General features: G+C 54.2%; 3 protein-coding genes and 4 non-coding genes across 10 annotated transcripts; 2 read left to right on the top strand and 5 right to left on the bottom strand.

Annotated features, from left to right (window-relative positions):
* Positions 1-2,425: 2,425 nt before the first annotated feature.
* On the top strand, positions 2,426-7,359 carry TLCD1 (TLC domain containing 1). The gene is made up of 4 exons (XM_037492253.2): positions 2,426-2,755; positions 3,080-3,162; positions 3,246-3,328; positions 3,718-7,359. The coding sequence occupies exons 1-4, from the start codon at positions 2,562-2,564 to the stop codon at positions 4,099-4,101; spliced, it is 744 nt and encodes a 247-aa protein (XP_037348150.1). The 5' UTR covers positions 2,426-2,561; the 3' UTR covers positions 4,102-7,359.
* Positions 4,798-4,867, bottom strand: LOC119233150 (small nucleolar RNA Z17). The gene has a single exon (XR_005122301.1). It is a non-coding gene; the product is annotated as a small nucleolar RNA Z17 (small nucleolar RNA).
* On the bottom strand, positions 5,049-5,113 carry LOC119233139 (small nucleolar RNA SNORD42). The gene has a single exon (XR_005122291.1). It is a non-coding gene; the product is annotated as a small nucleolar RNA SNORD42 (small nucleolar RNA).
* Positions 5,720-5,794, bottom strand: LOC119233149 (small nucleolar RNA Z17). Its single transcript, XR_005122300.1, has one exon. It is a non-coding gene; the product is annotated as a small nucleolar RNA Z17 (small nucleolar RNA).
* Positions 6,748-7,559, bottom strand: RPL23A (ribosomal protein L23a). Its single transcript, XM_037492254.2, has 2 exons — positions 7,502-7,559; positions 6,748-6,983 (listed from the first exon to the last, which is right to left on the bottom strand). The coding sequence occupies exons 1-2, from the start codon at positions 7,524-7,526 to the stop codon at positions 6,763-6,765; spliced, it is 246 nt and encodes an 81-aa protein (XP_037348151.2). The 5' UTR covers positions 7,527-7,559; the 3' UTR covers positions 6,748-6,762.
* Positions 7,072-7,138, bottom strand: LOC119233137 (small nucleolar RNA SNORD42). Its single transcript, XR_005122289.1, has one exon. It is a non-coding gene; the product is annotated as a small nucleolar RNA SNORD42 (small nucleolar RNA).
* Positions 7,560-8,764: 1,205 nt separating the features above from the next.
* On the top strand, positions 8,765-13,661 carry RAB34 (RAB34, member RAS oncogene family). Of its 4 annotated transcripts, none has more exons than XM_037492257.2 (11): positions 8,765-8,925; positions 9,733-9,811; positions 10,035-10,126; positions 10,964-11,029; positions 11,133-11,234; positions 11,334-11,398; positions 11,484-11,535; positions 11,725-11,806; positions 11,885-11,975; positions 12,097-12,204; positions 12,286-13,661. In XM_037492257.2, the coding sequence occupies exons 1-11, from the start codon at positions 8,780-8,782 to the stop codon at positions 12,351-12,353; spliced, it is 951 nt and encodes a 316-aa protein (XP_037348154.1). In that variant the 5' UTR covers positions 8,765-8,779; the 3' UTR covers positions 12,354-13,661. The 4 variants fall into 4 exon arrangements, with proteins under 4 accessions (XP_037348154.1, XP_037348155.1, XP_037348152.1 ...); XM_037492258.2 differs by having other exon boundaries at positions 10,961-11,029; XM_037492255.2 differs by lacking the exon at positions 8,765-8,925 and having other exon boundaries at positions 9,692-9,811; positions 10,961-11,029; positions 12,286-13,659.
* Positions 13,662-13,751: the final 90 nt, after the last annotated feature.

Here is a 13,751-nt window from a genome sequence, read left to right as displayed (position 1 = left end):
GCGCCCAAGGAATAGGGCGTTATGCCATTTCTTGGCGGGCTCCGCAGTGGCCAGCACTATACCAGTTCTTCCCACACATGTGGCCGCATCTGGTCCTTAGAAAAGCTCCCTTAGGCTGGGGGTGTGGGGTGCCCCGCGCAAGCCCAGCGAGGGTGGGAAGGGAAACCCATTTCTCTCTGCCCCCGCCCTTTGGCATACTGGTGACGCGATTTAGGAAGGAGAGAGCAGTGATCAGCACTACCAAAACTGAACTCAGGGTCTGAGCACTTTATCTGTGGGGCAGGAGCAAGGTTAGTTTCGTGTTTGCCTAGGGAGCGGCCGGGGAAACCCCTATCTGCGCACGTTGATTCACCTGAGGAGGACGTGACCCGATCTCCAGACTGTCAGACAGTGAGCACTGCGTTCGTCAACACTCAACTCCCCACGTGTGTCTTGCACACACGACACTACCGCAGGCTAATCTGCCTCCAATGTTCAACTATGGAGAATCTCCTTGGGGGAAGATGAGCGGGAAGTAGGCCATTATCTGAAAGTGCCAGGGCTAGGAGGACAGACAGCCGTTTGTCAGATATGAATTCAAGGCTTCTGCCCAGAGGTAGCGAGCTGGTTTGTAGGATCGTCTGTGTCTCGACCAGAAGCGAGGTTTTTTTCTTTAAAGATTTATTTATTTATGCATTTAAGAGCTGGGGTGCAGGCCAGAGAGGGGGTGGCGGGTGAGAGGATTCACCAGAGACAGAGTGGGGAACAGAACAGGCAGACTGACTGAAATACACTGCTGAGGGGAGCAGCGGGCGTCAGGAGAGATCTGCTGTGCCATGTGGGTAGCTCCCGGCTGGGGCTTGAACTTGTCCTGGAGTGGCTGCAGATAGCTTCATAGTGCTGCGTCTTAACCCCTTGCGCCATTGGGGAGGCCCCCAGAGGGAGTTTGAATTCCAGTTGTGTCCCTAGAGCCTCCTGCTCTATGGAATTCCATAAAAGGGGCGGGGGGGGGGGGAGAAAAAAAAGTGGGGGGAAGGGTGGTGATTAACAGGGTTCGGTTCGTGTCCCTATTTCTGAGCGGGTGAGAAGGTAAGGAAAGGGTGTTAATCTTCTACTCCCAGCCCGATCCTTGGAAAAGTACCCGAACCTGCCCTCTTGGAATGACCCCTGGACGGACCCTCGAGGGCCCGGGCTCAGCCTGGTCTCTGGCTCAGGCCGGAGTTGGCTGGCGTTCAGAGCTGCCCTGTGAGCTAAGGGGAGCAGGGGCGGGAGGGTGGGTGTGGAGAGCCGCTCACCCGGGACATTCGTGCTCTCGCCTAGAAACCAACCGGGCCTTCGTTGACCCGGGAGCCCCACAGGGGTTAATATGTAACCTTGGTGCCATCAGAGGAGGCAGAGCAAACATCCACACGACTTGGTTGGTCCCTGGGTCGCTGGCGCCTCAGGCTTCTGGCCTTTTCTCCCACTCGCTGGACCATTTGCCTAGGCACGCCACCGCTCCTCGCCTCTCGCACACCCGCTCACTCCCCACCCTTCCCCAGTCCTCGCAAGCTCCTCTCCCGCTCCCATCGCCTCTCCTCGTCCAGGCGTCGGGCTAACTAACTCGGCGAAAAGTAACCCTCTGCTCCGGGGGCGGGAGGGGATGCCGCGCCACGGTGAGGACAGGCTGACACCTAGTGGCCGCGAGCTTGAACTGCTCCGGGCTGCCGCCTGAGGCGCGAGGGTCACCCCAGCCGCTCGGGCAAATGGGCCGTCTCCCCGCCCCAGTCTCCAGGGAGCCGGGAGAAGAGAGCGGGGACTGTCTGAGGGAGGACTGTGACAACCGCTTGGCCCCAGGAACCCTGGAGCGGGCAGGGAGGCGGGGTGGGGAGAGGTTAGTCAGCAGTTTCTGGGCGCGGACCCCGCGCGGGGCACGGCACGGGCAGGTAAACAGGTCCTGGTGTCCTCGCCTGGCCCGACGCCGGCGCTCGGTGGACAGCGCCCAGGCGGAGAGCAGGGTCCGCGGCGGGCGCCGACACCCCCAGCCGGCCTGGCTGAAAGGACGTGGGTGTGTGACTGGTCCCGCCCAGCTCTGACCAGAAAGGAGTTGAGGGCGGAGAGTGCGATCTCGGAGTACCCGCCCAGGCGGGGGAGCCGTGGGCCGCGGAGAGTGTGGGGACGCGGGGTAAAGAGACCAAGCGCGCGAGGCGGCACTCCGTCGGCAGTCGGGAGGCGCCAGCGAGGGGGTCTCGGCGGCGGCGCCCCCAGGATGGCCTTTTCTCCCGAAGTCCGCGGGAACCAGGCGGGGCGGGGAGGCCCGCGGGACACGGAGCCCGCGCCCTCGGAGCGGCAGAGGCGCCGGAGAGGCGGGGGCTGGCGGCCGGGGCGGGGCCGGGGCGCGGGCGGCTAGGGGCGGGGGCAGAGGCCGGCGGGGAGGGGACGGGAGGAGCGAAGGGGCCTAGAGGGCTCCGCGAAAACTGTGTGAGGCTGGCGTCGGCGGGAGAGGCGTCCGGGGCGGAGTGGTCCGAGAGGGAGCCCCGTTCCCTGAACAGCCCGAAGAGGCCGCCTAGAGGGCGGACAAACAGACGGCCGGGAGGGCCAGCATGCCCCCACTGTTGCACCCCGCCCTGCCGCTGCTCCTGGGCGCCACGCTGACCTTCCGGGCGCTCCGGCGCGCGCTCAGTCGCCTGCCCCTGCCCGCGCACGTGCGCGCCGACCCCCTGCGCACCTGGCGCTGGCACAACTTGCTCGTCTCCTTCGCCCATTCCATTGTGTCAGGGATCTGGGCGCTGCTGTGGTGAGTGAAGGACTGGGGGAGCGAAGATGGCCAGGGGATCCCTCATTACTTGCTTTGCCCATCACTCGCGGGCCGACTGAGGCCAAGCTGTCTCACCTGATTCCCTGTTTGGAACGCTGTTCAGCCCGGAGCGGCAGCGGCCCCTGGAGAGGGGGAGCTCATTGGGGAAACGGGAGACACCTGGGTTTCCGCCAAGCCCCTCCTCAGTCCCCAGCGAGCCAATAGCGCGAGCCCAGACTCCTCTGGGGCTGACCAGGGTGGTGAGGGAGTTGAGGGTCCTCGCGGAAGCTGACGCGAGATCGCGACTTCATCCCTCCCTTCCAGCCTGTGGCAGACCCCCGAGATGCTGGTGGAGATTGAGACGGCGTGGTCGCTTTCTGGCTACTTGCTCGTTTGCTTTTCCGCTGGTAGGTCTTGCCCAGAAAAACATTGTTGGTTCTTACTGTATAGCCCACCTCGTGACTTCTCCCCCTTCTCCCTCCTCCACTAGGGTATTTCATCCACGACACGGTAGACATCGTGGTTAGCCATCAGGCTCGTGCTTCTTGGGAGTACCTGGTCCATCACGTCATGGTGAGCGGCAGGGGATGTGGTGTGGGGCTGGGATGTGATGTAGGCTTGGGGCCAGCAACCCTGACTGTCTCCCTCAAACTTATGGGGGGAGGACTCTTTTCTTAACCCTGGTCACGTCCAGTCCTACCTCTCATACATGCTAGGGTGCTGGGAGCTGGCACCCTCTGTGCCCTTAGTTGACTGAGGCCACACTAATCCATGGCCTCACTCAGTATGCTTCAAATAGAGTGGTCAGGGATTAAAATTTAAAGGTGTTGAAATACACATACTCTATTAGGAAGCAAACAAGGGAGGATTTTCTGGCCCTCTATCTGGTAGCCTTGACACTCCCACTAACTTTTAGAAAAGCCTTGGTTTCCCTAACCTTTTTTCTCTCCCTTGCTTTCAAGGCCATGGGTGCATTCTTTTCAGGCATATTTTATAGCCGCTTTGTTGGTGGGGGAGTCCTCACATTACTGGTGGAGGTGAGCAACATCTTCCTCACCATTCGCATGATGATGAAGATCAACAATGCCCAGGATCTCCTCCTCTACCACATCAACAAGTATGTCAACTTGGTCATGTACTTTCTTTTCCGCCTGGCCCCTCAGGCCTACCTCACCCATTTCTTCCTGCGTTATGCTGGCCAGAGGACCCTGGGCACCTTCCTGCTGAGTGTTCTGTTAATGCTGGATGTCATGATCCTCATCTACTTTTCCCGTCTCCTCCGCTCGGACTTCTGCCCCGGGCGCTCTGGCCGCCGGCAACACAAAGACAAATTCTTAACGGAGTGAGAGGCACAGAGCCTGGAATAGGACTCGGCAAGGACAGCAAACAATGGAAGGAGACTTGGCCCAAGCCTGGGGCATCCTCTCCATCTTTAAGTCTGCACCCACAATTGAAAACACTAATGAAAGCATTCCTCTGAAGTCCTTGTCCTTTCTTGGGCAAGAGGTACGGGAAGCAGACGGACCGGTTGGACATGGTAGATGGGTGTGGGGAGAAGAGGTGCTTCTGGAAAGCCAGCCTACCCACACTGCCCTGTAATGGATGCTAATGAAAACTGGTATTGGTATGTTGAAGGCATGTTCTGCTTCTCATAGGACAACTAAAACTCTAGCCTGGGCCACAATTATCTCTACTACCCAAGCTCCACCCCTGAGGATTATAACAAGTATGGTGAGGTGATAGGGATGTGTATTCCAACCGGGTAAGTAGACCAAAAGTTCTGCCCAAGCCCTGTTATTTAAGTGTGTAAAGCCTCACAGTATCAACTCCCACCAGCCCAAGCAGAAATTGACATAAAGACAAGAAGCATATATATGGTGAAAAATTGTATTTAGAATTAGCCAGCTGGAGTCCGTTTAGATGATCCCAATCTGAAAAACAAAAGGGGGCTTGGTTACTGGGAGCTGAAATGGGACTATTAAGCTGAAATAATGGTTAAAAAGCAAAAACTAGGTACATGGTAGGTTGAGCCTAATGACTAGGGTGCAATCAGTGAGTTAAGACTAATCAGCAAGTCAGGCTTTGGTCACTAACACGCACATCATTTACACCCAGGGGCTAAGGGTTAAGAAATTCCTAGCAGAGGAAGCTTACTTTGTTGGCAACATCCAAAGCATCATAGTCAGGAGCCAGTCGAACATAGGCCTTCTTTTCTCCATCAGGTCTAGGGAGAAGAAGGAAGCCTTAGTCACTGCTGTCCTCATTGCCCCCATGTCCTTTCTCCCATCTTACTGCACATCAGTGGTTCCTTTGTTCATGTCATTCTTTTCCAAATAGTGATTTTTCGATCATTTGTGCACAGAAGGGAGTATGGAAGCCATTTACCCACAAAGTCAATTCTCTTATAGGAAATACCACAGAGACGTAAATCCGGATAGTCTGAGATAATTTTTATTTTATTTCAGGGCCTGCCTCAATCTAAAGGCAGCAATCAAGAGCATAAGCACCACCCCATGTAAATCAAGTCCCATAGGCAGGACAACCCATGTTCCCTCAAAATTCCATACTTAATACAAAAAACTGTAGTTCCAGCAGGGGCTGCTCATCTCTCAAGCCTTGTACACTGCAACACCCACTTCTGTTACCAAAAGTGGCACTAAGGAATTTTACGCCAGTCAGGTTTCCTACCTCCCAAGGCCCCACTCACCTGATCAGGGTATTGACCTTTGCCACATCAATGTCATAGAGCTTCTTCACAGCCTGTTTGATCTGGTGCTTGTTGGCCTTGACATCCACAATGAACACAAGTGTGTTGTTGTCTTCTATTTTCTTCATGGCTGACTCAGTGGTAAGAGGGAACTTGATGATGGCATAGTGGTCAAGCCTAGGGAGAGGCAAATTGGGGTCTCCTGGTCTTGACCCAGCAGAACAAAGGACAGGCCCTCTTTTGGAGCTTAAGGTCCAGGTGCATCAGACAATTAGGTAGCAAATCATTTTAGTGTCAGACTTTGGTCGCTTAACAGTGTCATCATCTGCACCCTGAAACTAAGGACCTGGAGTCTCTCAGTCTGGGGGCTGAACCCTTACACTTGGGCACATTCACACAAACAGCATTTATCCTTTAAATGATTCAATCATCCTTGAGTTCCAGCCCCCTCTATTTTTATTTTACCTCAACCTTTTGGAAGAGCCTATTTCTGGAAGAAGCTTGACTTCACCCCAAGAGCACAAAGCTAGACAATGAAAACCTGAAACCTAGGCTAAGGTTACAAAGATTGTCATTTTACTATGGGGTTGGGTGAACTATTTCTGTCCCCTTGGGTTGCTCAAACTGGCTTGATGCCCTGTTTAACTCATGTTATCTACAGCTCAGGCTAACTTACCAATGGCTTTAACATACCTACAATATAGCTTTCTTCCTAATATTCAAAGCATGGTTCTGTTCAAAATTTTTCTGATTTTGAAGCTAGAGGCCAGTTCTCAATCACACTATATTCTTGGAGCAAATGGGGGCACAAAGTCTGTCAAGTGCTTTCCTTCATAGACAAAACACAATCCTGGCCTTTTTCTTGGTTAGCGGTAGGATTAGCAGAAACCCATTGCTGACTTACACCAGCTTTAATCAGTGGTCCCTAAAGTCAGTATTACCAGTAGTGTGATACCTAAATACTCAAGAATCCAACATTTTATCAATTTCCCTCTAATTATTCCTTGAGTATAAAAATTTGAGAATGAAATTTCCACACACTGGTGCAACAAATCTCCTGATCAATCTAGATTCATGCCTTATCTTCAACTTCCCTATAGCAACGGTGCAATGAGGAATCAACTAAGTTTGACAATGCAAGACAAAGAATATCTAAGCCCATGTTATACCCCCAAAGAAAGTTAACTACAAAACTGACCACACATAAAGCAAAAATTAACCCATTAACCTTGACAGTGACTGGTATGGCCTAAATAATTCCTGCCAATACTCTTAACAGAAAATTAACCTCACACTACAATTAGCGAACCTTTTCAAGGGTATGGGGCAGTACTAACTTGTTTCTCCTGGGAGCGCTCTTCCGCGGATATTTGGGTTGCCTTCGGAGTCGCAATGTCTTGGGCCTCCGAAAAGTGGGTGAAGTGCGGATCTTCTTTTTCTTATGGCTGTGGACGCCTTTCAGCACTGCTTTCTTGGCCTTCAAAGCTTTTGCCTTGGCCTCGGCTTTGGGAGGGGCAGGGGCTTAGAGAAATAAAGAAATTTAGAGTACAGAATACAGAAATGTATCATTTCCTGCCTGAAGACCAGCAGTGGGCGCACTGTGCCACACGTGCATCAGCGGTTCCTTTGGAGACATCACAAGTCTCAGGCTATTAAAATTTTTCCATCATATGCACGCTAAGGTAGAGATATAGACACTGCTGCCTTACATTTTAAAGTTAAAGAAGATAAAGTTCTAGGCACAGAGCCTTTAGAGGTCTGAAGACATGTCTGTAACCTTTCGCTCTGTGCTTAAATGTTAAATTCCCAGTGCCAATTACCTGACTATGCCCGCGCCTGCCGGTCCGGGCTCCCCAACCCCCTTCCCTGCAACCCAGCCCATGCGGTTAGGCCCACGCGCGCCGCAGCGTGACCGAGGCGCGAAAAGCAGCTCCGCGGAGCAAACACCCCAGGGCTTAGGCCAGCAACCGTCCCCCCAGCTCGTTAACGCGGCGGGGACCTCAGGCCAGTCAGCCGTGCTCCCCTGGCTCGGCACACACCTTCCTTCTTAGCTTTCGGCGCCATCTTCGTGAAAAGGGTTTCCGAAGCCCGGTCTCACGGGCTTATAGCGTCAAGGCCCACCTAAGTCTCGCGATGTTTTCTGCTGAAAGTTGATTGGACCATCTGTAACGTGGCGGCCGCCGGGAATAGTAGTTAGACGCGCTCACCTCGCGCGCATGCGCCACCCCTCCTCCTAGGACGCGCACGGATGTCGGGGCTTGTAGTTTTCGTGGCGACACGTGTTTATTCGCGGTAGCGGGCGGGTGGTGCGGCTGCCTGCAGCTCTGGGCTGGTCCCAAGCGCTCTCTGTCTGAGCGACTTCCAGTCTCAGGCAACAGGATCGCAGTTCAGGGAAACAGTAACGCTACGTATTGGAATTAATCAACCAGACCGACGGAGGGAGAGTGATGTCCGGGCTCACCTCCTCAGACCACAGAAGTGATAATTGAGGTCCAGAGAGGAGACGTGGCTTATCCATAACAGAGTGATTTGGTGGCAGAAAAAGTCGTGTAGAGGGGCGGGGCATAGTGTCAGGAGAGGTAGGGGATGGCCACATCTGCCCTTTACCTGTGGCAGGTTTCATGCGTGTTCCCGGTAATGCGCTTGCGGAATCTCCCAGTATTCCAAACACGCAGCACGCAGGTTTCTCCAGGATTCACTGGTTGTGAATACTTACGGCCTCCTCTCTTTAAGTCATCTTTGCCCCAGTCACCTTTGCATTCTCAAACTCAGTTCCTGACACGCAAAGTTTATTAAATATCTCAGGTTTGTTCTCTGAGGGTCTCTCTACTCGCCCTCCACCTCGCCCTGTCATCCCTCTCCTCTTGAAACCCGATTTCCCCTTTGACGGTGGGATTTGTTACATGCTACTGTTAGGGGGGACGCAATATCGGGGTTGCCCTGTAACACGACCCCCTCATCTATTTCTCAGAGAACTGCAAAAAGGAAAAGTCCTTGGGAGAAAAAGAGAGGAGCGCGTCCCTACCCGAGGGGAGTCCCCCCATCTCGCGACAGTATCCTCCCCAAAGGGTGGAGTTCCCGATCCATTACCCCCTCCTTTATGCTCCTTTGAAGGAGGCATCTTGATTTTCAGGCCCTAACCCTCGCCCCCCCTCCCCTCGTCTATACTGCAGTCTTGGAAGAAAAGAACAGACGTCCGGCGTCTCTCCCTTCGGTGGGCACCGTCCCGAGCCTGGCATCCCCTCTACATTTCTCCCACCACCACCCTCCTCATCCCCCCCACCTCCCAGGCCAGAGGGCGAGCGGGGGCAGAATCTATGAGTCACGATCTGGGCCTGGAGTTGAGGAGGATAGCGCCGCCTCTTCTTGGGCCCCTTCTCTCCCCCTTTCCCCTCCCGACCGGTTCCTGGCGCAGCCAGATGCTGCGCAGCAATCACCGATTCCCCATCACCAATTCGGCGTGGTAAGGGTCTCTGCGGCGGTGCAGCCCCGACAGAGGTGTGGAGGAGAGCGACCTGGGGAATGCGGGTCTGGGAAGATTCCAGCCTGGGTGGGGGCGGCGCAGATGCCGCCGGCGCAGAAGCCGAGTGAGGCGTCTGGGGAGCCCCAGCAGGAGCCGCACAGAGGGGAGGAGAGGAGGGGAGGCCGGGGCGAGCAGTGAGGCCGGAGCTGCCTGGAGAGGGGCGGGGGGCGGCCCTTCTTCAGGAATTTCCGGGGATCAAGTTACAGTGCTTGCCGAAGTAGAGCCCAGAGGGACGAGAGGCCCTGCAGCTGACTGGGCCCCTCGCCCTCTCCAGCAGTCCGCTGGCCTTGCGGCGCCGTCGCTGCCCACACTGACCCCGTGTGGCCGGGCCGCTCCGCGCCCCTGGGCCGCTCTGTTATGGTCGGGCCGCCTCAACCTCGAGCTGTCGTCGGGTCTCCGCGGCCCCGAGTTATTGTAGGAACTATCCGGCCGCGCGTTATTGTAGGGTCTGCGCGGACCCGAGCCCCCCGGGACGGGATCCCTCGCCCCCATCTGGCGCGGGAGGGATCTCCTCGACCTCGAGTAGTCTTCGGGGCGCCCCGGGCCCGGGTGATTGTGGGTTCGCCCCGGCCCCGGGTGATAGTCTCATCCCCGTGGCCCGCGGTGGTCGTAGGGTCTTCGAGGCCGCGGGCTCCCTCAGGTTCCCCGTGGCCCCGAGTTATAGTCGGAACATCTCGGTCGCGGGTGATTGTTGGGTCTCCACGGGCTCCGGTCGTTGGGACGGATCAGGCCTCCGCGCCTTCTCAGGGCGCTCCGCAAGGCCGCAGGCAAGATGAACATTCTGGCGCCGGTGCGGAGGGACCGCGTCCTGGCGGAGCTGCCCCAGGTAGGCGCCAAGGCCACGTCGGGTTTCTGGCAGCGGTGGGCTGTGGGCGGGAAGAAGGTGGCTTTAATCCCCGGCAGGGCCCAGCCCTGCCTCCCAGCTAGGCCTGCCGCTTTGGGTGGTCCCCTTCCCCGGCGCACCCCAGCCCCAGGCTGCTTGGCTGCGCGACTAGGTCCGCGAGTAGGTCCGGGAATGGGTGAGTCCCAGTCTCTTGCCTCCCTCTTAGTGCCTGAGGAAGGAGGCCGCTTTGCACGTGCACAAAGACTTCCACCCCCGGGTCACCTGCGCTTGCCTGGAGCACCAGACAGGCACCGTGGGGTGAGTTAGAGGCAATAACAAAGAAAGGGAATCCCAGGAAACCCCTCTAATCAAAACAAGGGTGCACAAGCACCCTCCTTGGAGCTCCTTTTCAGCCTCTGCCAGCTGTGGCTTTGTATGCGCCTGTGTTTCCCCCTTTCTTAACTGCAATGTTGTGGCGAGCACTGTGAGACGGGGTGGGTTAGAAAGGTGGCAGTTGAATTCTTGACACAGAGAAGTTGTCTAACATGAAGAGGTGGCCACTAGCTCTGCTTCCCACGGACCAGCTATGTGAACCCTAGACCGTGCCTACAGGGATAGGTCCCTTTGTGGATAAAAAAAGGGTAATATTGATAACCATTGCCATTACTAACTGAGCAGATACTGTGTGTTGATTACACTCAAGAGTCCTTAATTAAATGGAAAACACCATCTCTTTGAGATGTATTCTCATTTCAGAGATGTTAAAATAGATGTGGGGAGGGGGGATAGGCCTCAGAATAGAGGACATTTCTCTCATAAAACTTTCCTAACTACCCAGTAAAATATGTACTAAGCCTACACTTAGAAGCTCTTCAAACTGAGGTACTGAGAGGCTGAGTAACTTCTCCAGAGTCACACAGCTAGTAAGTATGAGTACTGGAATTCAAATTCATGTCTTCCTGACACTGAAGGACAATACATTCCTTCCCAAGCTGCCTGGGAAGCCTGGTGTCTATGGTAACCTCAGCCTAGGTGCAGCTACCTTTTCTGAGCCTAAACATACACACACACACACACACACACACACACACACACACACTGGAACTCTGTAGGGTGAAAGTGCCCACTCCTCTTGTCTACTTTTGTATCTAGCAGATTTAAGATCTCCAAGGTCATTGTGGTTGGGGACCTGTCGGTGGGGAAGACTTGTCTCATTAATAGGTAAGAGGGTGCTGGAGCCGAGCTGGTTGTTGAGCTGGGCAGGGTGGGACACACCTAGCCAGCTGGATGGGCTCAAGGTGAGAGCATCTGATGACACCCTCAGGTTCTGCAAAGATACCTTTGATAAGAATTATAAGGCCACCATTGGCGTGGACTTTGAGATGGAACGATTTGAGGTGCTGGGTGTCCCCTTCAGTCTGCAACTGTGAGTGCTTCCGCCATCCCTCCCGCCTTTCCTTCTCCCAGCACCTATACCACACCTTGCTCTCTCCCCACCCCCACACCTATGTTTCACTACTTCCAGCTGGGATACTGCTGGACAGGAGAGGTTCAAATGCATTGCATCCACCTACTACCGAGGAGCTCAAGGTAAGAGGCCAGGTGAATGGGTAGGTGGGTGTATCTGAAATGAGATAGTAGAGTCAACCTGGGTTTTTTTTCTGCCTTCCGCCAGCCATCATTATTGTCTTCAACCTGAATGATGTGGCCTCCCTGGAACATACCAAGTATGTGGGGATGCTGAAATGTAATGGGCACTCTGAGAACAAGGGCTCAGAAAAAAGGGGTAGTCAGGGGCACGGGAGGAGAGGAGAAGACTACACCTAGGAACAGAGACAGGATATTCGGGCAAATGAGTATCACTAGGAGCAGCCTGTCCAGCTTGCTGATCGCTCGCTGTCCACCGTCTATGACAGGCAGTGGCTAGCTGATGCGCTCAAGGAGAACGACCCTTCCAGTGTGCTTCTCTTCCTTGTGGGTGCCAAGAAGGACCTGAGTGTGAGTGTGTCAGTAGGGAGACTTCCAACTGGGTGAGGGGAACCCCTCCCCCTTCCAACCTGACTGACTTTCCCTCAGACTCCCGCTCAGTATGTACTAATGGAGAAAGATGCGCTCAAAGTGGCCCAAGAGATGAAGGCTGAGTACTGGGCAGTCTCATCTCTCACTGGTGAGTCAGGCCTTCTGCTGTGGCATTCCGGCCTACCTTGCCTCCCGCTGCTGTACCTCCAGCTGTGCACAGTGACCCCAGGCCTGACACTGCCCTAGCACCCATCTGCTCTCTGTGCCAGGTGAAAATGTCCGGGAATTCTTCTTCCGTGTGGCAGCACTGACCTTTGAGGCTAATGTGCTGGCTGAGCTGGAGAAATCGGGGGCTCGGCGCATTGGAGATGTTGTCCGTGAGTGCCCACCTGGATGAGGGTGGCAGAGAGCACAGGGAACCTCCAGTCCCTCTTCACATGTTTCCCACCCTTCTTCAGGCATCAACAGTGATGACAGCAACCTCTATCTAACTGCCAACAAGAAGAAACCCACGTGTTGCCCGTGAGACCTGAGAGGACTGTCCAGAGATTCCCCAGCCCTAGGCTACTGAGCTGCCTTGACTCCCCTAGAGCTCAACCCTTGGACATTTGCACTGAGTCTTTTTTCAGACCAAAGAGCTGCCCCTTGTGGCAGTACCCCAGAGGGGTCACAGGACCATGCTAGTCATTTCTTGTTCCCAGGTACCCTGCTAGAGACTGGATGCCCCCCTCCTCCAAGGTGCCCTTCATTGAGGAGGCTCTTTGGGTATGAGGATACTTAATGATTCCAGCCTCACACTGTGCCTTATGCATTAAAATCTGTTATTAGCAGTTTGGAGGCTAGAGTCCTTTGTTGGCGATGTGGGATATAGAATGGGTAGTGCTACCTGATTGTCTTGGAATTGGAGTCTCCAGCTGGAATTCTGACCATCCTTGGTCCCTGGGTAGGGCAGCTTGGGACCAGCTTTTTTTTTTTTGGGCGGGGGGCTGCACTGGACACTCGGTGACAACTGAACATTGACTTTGAAAGTCCTTTTGTCCCGTCATCAAAAAATTGGGTATTTCTTTCTTTTTTTACCTTTTCTCTGCCTTCCCTTAAAATATGCTTCTGTGAGGGGAATATATTGAGAAATGACTGAGTTTTGGATGCTTTTTGGGCTAATTGAAAGGCTCAGGGTGGGCATGAACCAAGCTCTTACCATCTGTGCTATTAACATCAAACCGTATTAGTAATGTAAACATAAAATTGAGTAGTATCTTTTTGCATTTTAAAACATGACTAAAGAACTAAATTGAGTAAAAAGTAAAATATTTTCCCTCTACAAAGAAAAAAAGATGTGTTCTGAATTAAGAGGATGTTTTTGAATTCTTACTGTTCATCTTGGGGCACTAAGGCAGATCATTTATCTTCTCTGCCTCAGTTTCCTCATCTATAAAATACATGATGCGATATCATGGATGAAATAAGATAAAACACGAAGTCACACTAAGTAGGAAGCGTTCAAAACCTTAATTTATATAAAAGAAAAGAGTGACCAAGAACTTGGCCACTGTTGACATCTGTCCTACAGCCATGGATTGTAGCTCAGTGCTATAGGAAGTATCTCGGAACAGAGGGACAGGTGGCCGGGTGCCATCCTGGCAGGTCATGGAGGCCCGAGATTAGAACACAGGTCCTGGCTCCCAGGAGCAAGTGCTCTCTGTCCATGCCATGCCTGGTTCCGTGCTTATCCGATCTTATCCTGTCACTTTGTCCTGGAAGGGCTGACTTTTTTTACACTTCCTCTTCTGGTTTCCCTTCTCCCGCGAGCGAGTGTAGATTGGGGGCGGGGCTAGGGCCACGCGGCCGGGTTCGGAAGGGTTGCGAGGCGCACAGCGCCCCGAAGTGTGAATGGTTGGGGCGGGGCTAAGAACGGGGCCGGGGG

The sequence above is a fragment of the Talpa occidentalis genome, unplaced genomic scaffold (genome assembly GCF_014898055.3).
Source record: "Talpa occidentalis isolate TD23 unplaced genomic scaffold, MPIMG_talOcc4v2.1 talOcc4.7, whole genome shotgun sequence".
NCBI lineage: Eukaryota > Metazoa > Chordata > Mammalia > Eulipotyphla > Talpidae > Talpa > Talpa occidentalis.
Note: the sequence above shows the minus strand (reverse complement) of the source record. Positions and strands in the feature narration are given on the sequence as shown.

Coding starts and splice junctions, on each gene's coding strand:
- TLCD1 (XM_037492253.2), top strand. CDS start 2,562: ATGCCCCCACTGTTGCACCCCGCCCTGCCGCTGCTCCTGGGCGCCACG. Junction 2,756..3,079: donor GGGATCTGGGCGCTGCTGTG/GTGAGTGAAGGA, acceptor CCTCCCTTCCAG/CCTGTGGCAGACCCCCGAGA. Junction 3,163..3,245: donor GCTCGTTTGCTTTTCCGCTG/GTAGGTCTTGCC, acceptor CTCCTCCACTAG/GGTATTTCATCCACGACACG.
- RPL23A (XM_037492254.2), bottom strand. CDS start 7,526: ATGGCGCCGAAAGCTAAGAAGGAAG. Junction 6,984..7,501: donor GCCGAAAGCTAAGAAGGAAG/GTGTGTGCCGAG, acceptor TATTTCTCTAAG/CCCCTGCCCCTCCCAAAGCC.
- RAB34 (XM_037492258.2), top strand. CDS start 8,780: ATGAGTCACGATCTGGGCCTGGAGTTGAGGAGGATAGCGCCGCCTCTT. Junction 11,399..11,483: donor CTACTACCGAGGAGCTCAAG/GTAAGAGGCCAG, acceptor GCCTTCCGCCAG/CCATCATTATTGTCTTCAAC. Junction 12,205..12,285: donor GCGCATTGGAGATGTTGTCC/GTGAGTGCCCAC, acceptor ACCCTTCTTCAG/GCATCAACAGTGATGACAGC.